Consider the following 8671-nt stretch of genomic DNA (forward strand, 5'->3'; position numbering starts at 1 on the left):
ACTATGGGCAACATACACTTTTTTGATGCTCTTCAGAAATATTAATTAGGTTATGCATGCAATAAATGACATGTGTGTGTAGATTTGTTCTTCTTTAAGATGATACAGCATTGACTATACGAACACAGGTCTTGCTTTGCTTGCCTTGATTTTCAGGTATACAGGTAGGTTAAATGTATACTAGACACTGACCATACATACACAATTTTGGAGAAAGGAGGCCAATAAGGGAAGCATATGTGTTCATGAATATCTCAAGTGAAAACAGATCTTCAAAGAAAATGAGATTGGAAGAGGATATCTATTTACATATAACATCAGAAATGTGGTGGTGAAGGTCCAGCCTGGATGGACAATACAGGCCTATTTCCAGTGCTCCTTTCATTGTACAAGACTATCTTTTCTGTACTTACCTGGATGAATAAAACCTATGATTTAAGTTGTTTATCTGTCTCCAAAGTATACGGCTCTACTAACTTCATTTTTAAAACACCAGAATGATATTCACCCCCGATTTAAAACTATGTTGACATAAAATGCTGCTGTATTATTTTCTTTTCTTCACAGTCTGCTGAACTCATTGTGCATCTACATTATAGAATGACTGCAGTTTGGCACCAGGGTTCCATGTTATGCATCTATACTGTAGAATGAATGCAATTTGATGCTACTTTAACTGCTGTATCTCCTTGCTAGCAAATCCTGGGATTTGTAGTTTGGTGAAGCACCAACATTCTTTGGCAGAGTAGACTAAAGGCTTTGAGAAATTGCAATTCCTATGATTCCATGGCATTTGACCCATGGCAGTTAAAGTGGTGTCAAATTGCATGCATTCTACAGTGTATATGTTTTATATGTTTTAATGTTCATTTAATTTTAATTTTAAATTTAAGTGTATTTTAACTGTTTGTTGTCCAAAGGCATTGAATAGTTGATATATGTAAAGCCGCCTTGAGTCCCCTTCGGGGTAGAGAAAGGTGGGATACAAATAGAGTAAGTAAGTAAATAAGTAAATAAATAAATGCACCCATCAGTATGAATGTATTTTCTTTCAGTTGCTTTCAGTCTAAAGTAAAATTTCATCTAAACCCCTATTTAAAAATGCTGCTAAGTATCTCTTCTAGGCTTCAGACATGTTTACAGATTAATCCCCCCCTTCCCCCCTTAAAAAAGCAACAAGTAGGGAACTTCAACTTAGAGAAAAGTTTTAGAGTCCTGTCAGCTGCGATATTGTTTGGGATGCCCTTGCCTAAGTGAGGGCTGGTGTCCCTTGCAGCTGGAGAGTGGCAACGGTCCCTGCTGTCTGTCCAGGGAGAATTCTGCAGAGCCCAGCCAGCTGTTGTTCAGCGAGATCTGGCACTGATTCTAACCAGACTGTCATTCTCGGGTCAGCCCCTACAATTTCTGCTGACCAGATTGGCCTTCATCATGAGATCATGTCTTTCCAGAGAAATCCCACTAATGCCTTTATTCTGTGAACCTGGTATATATAGAGGGACGTTTCCCGCAAACGCCACTGTGCAGTCCAACAAAGACCTCACTGTCACCTCACAGTGACTGCACTGTCTCCTCTCCACCTCCAGGCTTGCAGCAGCAGCAGCAGCAAAGACGACCATGGATATTACCATTCAGCACCCCTGGTTCAAACGTGCTCTTGGACCCTTTTTCCCAAGCCGTTTGTTTGACCAATATTTTGGAGAAGGTTTTTTCGAATATGACTTCCTGCCTTTCTTTTCCTCGACCATCAGCCCATACTACAGGCAATCGTTCTTCCGCACTTTTCTGGAGTCAGGTGTTTCCGAGGTAAGACTTCATGTTCTGGAATCAATTTAAACTCCTTTGGTTTGCAATTCAAAGAAACAACAAGCCACTGGATTTGTTGTTGGCTTCATTGGTCCACTCACCTTTTAAACGACCAAAGTCGATATGTTATTTGCCAAACAGGATGGTATAAAATAGATATCACTATCACTTAACAGTAAGAAAGTTCAGACATTCTGTAATTATAGTTTTAGAAAGCGAAGCATTCATCAGATTGGAGAATGTGAGTTACATGCTTAGATGAAAGCAAATCTTCATGTGAATTACACTTAAGTAGTTTCTAGTTAATTTATAATTAGAAATAAATTCACACTAAAATATTCACCATATTCTGACAGCTATAATAAATCTTTATCCACTACTTAGTGGCAGAAAGAATAGATAGATTATCTACAAAGAGGATTGGTTCTTTCTCAAGCTATGCACTCTGATCAAGCAAATCTGATAGGTTCCCTTGTTTTGTGTTGTATTCTACAAACTTGTTTAAGGTGTTGTGTAGAAATCTAATATTATCTCAGCAGGTGAACAGCTATGGCAACTTTTAAAAGTTAGCACTTAAATTCAGGGATCTTGCTCTTTCTATGCATATCTGCATTTATGTCATCGTATAGACAAAGTGAGACAATACCTCCATGGTTCTATTTACACCTGGGTTTTCTGGTCTCAAACTATATGAAAACTGTAGTGAAGTGGAACATCACAACAAAAACCTTATGCAGAGTGAATCAGAGTAGCCATGAAATGAATTCCAGTCAGGGATTTTTTTTTTGTAAGCTGGTATATAGGATCCTTAATGCACATCTATAAACGTATCAATCCATACTATTTAAAAGGATTTTTAAGGCCACAATATTGATTTTCAGCAAGTTTTGTTCCTCTGAAGTAAGTAAGTGAAATACTCGTAGCTTAGACAAACATGTTTTGGAAACTTCCAGATGGGCAGTTCCTAGCAAAAAAAAGAGGCATCTATATTATGTTTTCAATCCTTAAAAGTGATAGTTTTTTATTCAGAAATATTATTTTCTGCGCAGAAAATATTTTCCATGTCAATCAACCATGTACAAAGATTTTCATCAGTCTTATCCAATTTTCTCAATATTACATAGAAAACTGGTTTTCAATCAGACTTTTTCATATTATTTGAATATTCTTTCCATCTCTAGTTTTTACTGGCTTTGTGCTGGAAGGGGGAGATAGATGCAGCATTGGGAAAACATAGGATAGCTACAATTGGAAGAACACATCATATGGATATCCTGTAAAATTCCATCAATGAAGCAGGGTAGTTGTCTTATCTGGAAGCTCCCAATTGCTGGATTTGTTTGTGGGACTAAAATTCCTCCCCCCGCCTTTTCAGAAAGCATTCCTTTTCCAAATAGAAATTGTTAACAAGGCTTCTTCTAATTTCATTAGACTCTAGAATAACCTTCAGTAACTTTGCCATTACAAATAATTTTGTAAAGAATATAAGGACAGCTCTTTGTGTTCTTAAAGTAATCACCTTGTTTTGCAAAATGTTGAATATTAATTGGAGGGGGCTTGTTTCTCCTCATTCTAATTTCAGGTGAGATCTGACCGGGACAAGTATACAATCTATTTGGATGTAAAACACTTCTCCCCTGAAGATTTGAGCGTGAAGGTTATTGATGACTTTGTGGAAATTCATGGGAAGCACAATGAAAGACAGGTATGAAGAAGGGACAATGAAAGTACATTTTATTGAGATTATATTAAAGGCTACCAATTAAGAATATCAGTATATTCTATGCTAAGAAATATCAAATGTGAGATCTGCTGATACTTTTCTGTTAATCAGAAATTGGAAAATCCAGGGAAGTAGATGTCAGTGAAGGATCATAAGGCACTACCAAATGCTAAATGCTGTAAGCGTGGGGAAAAGGTGCCTCAAAAGCTTTCCTTTGCTGGAGATATAGGCAGAGGTGAGATGGGATACTGTAGTTACCCCCTTTTTCAGATTTGGCATTGAACAAAATGTTGGATTAGAGCAGTAGTTCCCAAAACTTGGTTCTCCAGATGATTTGGATTTCATCCCTCAGAAATCATGACTGTTGGCCAAGGTAACTAGGGCATCTGGGAGATGAATCCCCAAACTCCAGAATGGACAAAATTTGTGAATCACCGGAGCATATAATCTTCAAGCAGCTCTCGAATTTTAATCATGTATGACACTGGGAAAAGTTTGAGCAATGATTTTTGAGCATAAATTTGAAACGTTAATAAAAACTGCAGTTTCCTAGCCATACTGATCGTGGATCCCCAAAAGAAACTTTTCCAAGCTCTGTTTTGAGATTAGTGGCAATGCATTCTGAAGTTCTAAGAAAGTATTTGTAGATTAATAACATCTGTAAATGGGATAATCTATGGGATTCTCAATTGTGTATGCATCTTCAAGGCACAGATCAGGATGCAAGCAGAGAACAAGGGGTTAAAGAACCCGTACACCCTGCCAATGTCTCATTCCAGATCAGCAGCACCGCTCAACTTGAGAACAATGAAAACCCACATCACACTAAATGACAAAACTACGCATTTAGATTCATGTGTTATATGGTCTCTATAGTAGCAGAACTGGAGAACAATTTTAAATGGCACACTTTATCAAAAGGCAGTAAGAGACAAATGGGATAGTATCAATCAACTGTGAAGAATGAGATTTTAAGGACTGTCCATTATTTAGAATGAGGGGTAAATGGGGAAATACGATGAAATATAACTTTAGTTACAGGAGTTAACATGAGATTTATTAATTTTCTGACTTCATGTATTGGGGAGCGAAATCACTAAATGACAACCAATTTATGGTACATTTCTATGAGCACGTCAATAAATTGAAAATCATATAGAAGACAAGTTCTACTGCTGCATATTTTTGCCTAGGGCAGCATTTAAAATGTGACCCTACACCTATCCTTGAAAATTATACCACTCAGTCCAAGATAACTGTGTTCACTTATTATGTGTCTCATTCTATTTCTTTTATGGTCAAACTTTATGTTTTGTTATTTTATTACCCTTTATTACCCAAGGAGTGCAGGATTTATCTAGGACCGAGCTTGCTGTCCATTGGAGTGTGTGGAGTGGGCAAACTATAGCTCACAGACCATACTTGTACTTCTTTTTGCTTTTGGTGACCCCCTTACACCCCATCTTGTCAATGTTTAAAAAGTAATTCCCCTCAGCGGTAAGTCTCCAGAAGCGGCACTTTAGTATTTAGATAGGTCAGAAGAACACAAGCCTGTGTATCTTCAAACTACCCAAAATAAAAAGCAGAGATAACAATCCAGTCACTTCTGATTTTGATTTCTTATTTATTTGCCATGTATTTTTTCCAGTTTGGGGCCCAATAGAGTACTGGAGGGAGAGTGAAGGCTCGTTTGCCTACCTGCTGGAACAGGTGAAAGTAAAAACTTGTGTCTCCATGCTGCAGTAGGACTTTTTGAAAGTGTTTGCTGAAGCAAAATGGGGAATGGCATTATTAAGTTTATTGACAAGTGGGAATATGTTCAGAAAAGAGCAACCAAGATGGTAGCCTCTGACAATGATTTACAGCAGCGCTCTTCAAGAGTTTTCTCAACAGGATTTCTTTAGAAAATATTTGCTATTGCATTTCTCAACGGCTAAGAGCATATCATTAGCCTGAGGTCACACAGTGGATTTCCATGGCTGAATGGGCTTTTAAGCCCTGGTCTCCCAGAATCCTAACCCAACACTCAGACCATTACACCATACTGACTCTTTGCAGATGCAATACCTAACACTTCAACGTCTCTTGTTCTCTTCCTTCTTTTCTCAGGATGACCATGGGTACATTTCCCGTGAATTCCACCGTCGGTACCGCTTCCCTTCCAATGTGGACCAATCGGCTTTTGCCTGCTCTCTCTCTGCTGACGGCATGCTGACCTTCTCTGCTCCCAGGGTCCAGTCCAACACAGACCCCAGCCATAGTGAGAGACCCATTCCCGTAACCCGTGAAGAGAAGCCCGCGGCTCCTTCTTCTTAGGCTGAACCCACTGCTGCTGAAGCATCCAGGCTGTCACCACTTGCAGGCCTCATTCACAAAGCCAGTACATAGATATCAGTGAATATCTAGAAGGATTTCTCTCTCTCTCTTTTTGGTTCTAATTTTTCTCTTGAATGGAATGAGAGGCTAGGAGAGCAGCTAGAGGAATTTGAAGCTTATCCCCCTCACAAATACACACATACATTGCAGTGCCACGAAAGACATGGTGCAGGGCTGATGTACTTGCTGAAGTGATCCAGATGCTGTGCTAGGTTTGAGAACATCTGCCAAGACCAAATACAGGGCCAACCAGAAAGTGTTAGCTCTCAATTGTTCAACTTGAGTTTGTTGCTGCAAAAACAATGAGGCAGAGTCCTTCTATCCTAAAATAAGTAAGAGGCAGGAATGATCAAGAGCTAAAATGATCAGTGGTGGGTGGATTGGGGAGTGGGGAGAGGGCTTGGATGGCACTTCGAAAGAATGTACCATGCATTCCTTTAAACAAAGCAAAAGCAAAAAGGGTTTGGACTTTGTAGCATTTCTTCTGCACAGCTGATATTTCTTAAAGTAAGACGTATATCCATTTAGATAACATCTGCTCTAGTGTTGTCTTCCCTTAGTGGCAACGGATGCAATGACAAGCATGCTCATCGTGGTGCTGTGGCTTCAAACCCCTCCAAAGCTCTTCCCAGGCCTGCGTGTATCACACCATCTTCCTTAAACTTGCTGTAAATCTAACATAGCTCCACCTGTTTTACTGATATCTGGCACACAATCTGAGAACTCAGTCAGTGGCAGTCAATAAAGAAACGTGAAACAAGCAACTTGTGTTCCGTTTGTTCCTTAACATCCCTTCTCATCCTCAAAATTTGCTTTTGTTCACAAACTGAGAGAAAATGCATACATAGCATTTGATTCTTCTGAGAATAGCTTACAAAACCCAAACCATCAAAATATTATCTATTTTACGTTCTTAGCTTTCATAAACATTCAATCACCCTGCCTTTTTGATGCATGATGAAAAAGAAGGCACAAATTGGCATGATATTTGCATGTCATTATTTATTTGCATAGATGCTCGTTTAGGAGTAATTACCCAATCCAGCTCACTAAAGTGGGAGAAAGCTAAGACCAGATGACCTGTTTTGACTACCCAGTCTTCTCTTCAAATGACAGCTGTGAAGACTCCTGTTCTTCTTTCTCAGTATTTTTGTTTTGAAAGAAGCTGGTGGTAAAAACTGTTGACAATATATTTTCTTTTCCTTAATATGCTGCAATTCAGAAAGTTAAGATTTTGAGGAAATAATACTCTTGTGCCTTTGTTCTGCATTCTTAGTTTGAATTTTAAAGGAACCTTGATACTGGACATGAAAAATAAAAGCAAATGTCCTAAAATAGAGAGCATAATAAATATTGAAATTATTATGCCACAAAGTCATCTTTCAGGCATCTTTTTTTGGCTGAACAAATAAAATACAATCTGAGCAAAAAACAAAATCATATTTCTTTAAATTGCAATTGGATACTTGTGTTCCAGTCCCCTAAAACCTGATTTTAAAAGAATGCAAACAGATTAAGTTTCAGCTGCAGGTTATCTCAATGCTGAAGACACCACACTGTATGAATCACTCTTAAATAACTTTTAATAACTGCTTTTTTTACATAAAAGGATAGGCAGCAATAAAAATATCTTGTATTTGAAGATACCCATTATGAATGTGCTGTGGTAGGTCATGTATTGTATACATTATTGTCGGGGTGATGATGAATATTTAGATTGGCAGGAACATTTCTTTTCCATCTCACAAAGCAGCACGAATGTTTTCCAGTAACAAGTTGGTTGGAGCTTTTGGAAAATGCTGGGGAATTCATGTTAGCATCTTTCAGGGAAGGCTCTATTGTTAGGATGAATTTCAATGCCATATGAAATGCTGTCAGGATAGCTATGGCGGTCTCTCCTGTCTGTTCTCCCTGGGGATCCTGTGACATCCCCCTGAACATTGCCCTGTCAGCCATCCACATAGGTAGCCCTGGGGATGGGGGGTGGGGGGGAGACACAATCTCTGTATGCTTCTGCTACGTGCTGCCTGTCGCATCTCATCACCTTCTTCCAACCAACTCAAAAGTGGCACTTTTGGGAAAGTGTCTTGACCAAGTGTGCAGATCTCCATGGATGTTAAAGTCCCATTATATACAATCGTATAGTAAAATGATAACCCTAATATAAAATGGCATACTCAAGGTTTGCTTTTGGGTTTTTTTTAAAATAAATAAATAAATAAAAGCATGGATGGTTGAATTAGTGGATGCACACACTGTGGATACATACATTACTCATCTCCATGATGCAGCATTTCTTTGGTTAGTGAGGCAATGAATAGAGAAATAGGGATGCCTTGATTTCATTTGTCTTTGGAGATAATGTTGCAGCAAAAAGATGATATGAGTTACATGACAATTGTTTTGGGTAATGCACAATAATTTCATTCATGTCCTGAAAATGTATAAATTCAGGAAGCAAATAAATTAGAAATATAGAAACTTGATTTAAATTTGGCTTTTACATGGCACTATAAATCTTGGCTTTCAGTTAGTGTGCCAAGGCAGTCATCAAATGTTCTTAGAATCAGCTCACTCTACTTCACTCATCCTCACTAGACTTTTGTATCTGATTTTGTATCTTATAAATAATATATAGTTAAAGTAGACTGAAGAGAAGCCATGTACCTGTTTTGTAATATTTACAAGCTGCTTAAAGGAAATCCTTTTAATAAGACCACTTGGGAAAAGACAAGAAAAAGGGGATGCCAGATCCAGACAAGAAAGATA

General features: G+C 38.3%; 1 protein-coding gene across 1 annotated transcript; it reads left to right on the plus strand.

Annotated features, from left to right (window-relative positions):
• The first annotated feature begins 1428 nt into the window (after positions 1 to 1428).
• Positions 1429 to 6666, plus strand: CRYAA (crystallin alpha A). Its single transcript, XM_060766898.2, has 3 exons — positions 1429 to 1803; positions 3386 to 3508; positions 5636 to 6666. Exons 1-3 carry the CDS (start codon positions 1615 to 1617, stop codon positions 5840 to 5842), a joined length of 519 nt encoding a protein of 172 aa, XP_060622881.1. The 5' UTR covers positions 1429 to 1614; the 3' UTR covers positions 5843 to 6666.
• The last annotated feature ends 2005 nt before the right edge of the window (positions 6667 to 8671 follow it).

This window comes from Anolis sagrei, chromosome 3, assembly GCF_037176765.1.
Source record: "Anolis sagrei isolate rAnoSag1 chromosome 3, rAnoSag1.mat, whole genome shotgun sequence".
Taxonomy (NCBI): Eukaryota; Metazoa; Chordata; class Lepidosauria; order Squamata; family Dactyloidae; genus Anolis; species Anolis sagrei.

Bases quoted from the DNA above. Each gene is read 5' to 3' on its own strand.
- CRYAA (XM_060766898.2), top strand. From the start codon at position 1,615: ATGGATATTACCATTCAGCACCCCTGGTTCAAACGTGCTCTTGGACCC. The intron at 1,804-3,385 runs GTAAGACTTCAT...TTCTAATTTCAG, and splicing joins TGGAGTCAGGTGTTTCCGAG to GTGAGATCTGACCGGGACAA. The intron at 3,509-5,635 runs GTATGAAGAAGG...TTCTTTTCTCAG, and splicing joins GGAAGCACAATGAAAGACAG to GATGACCATGGGTACATTTC.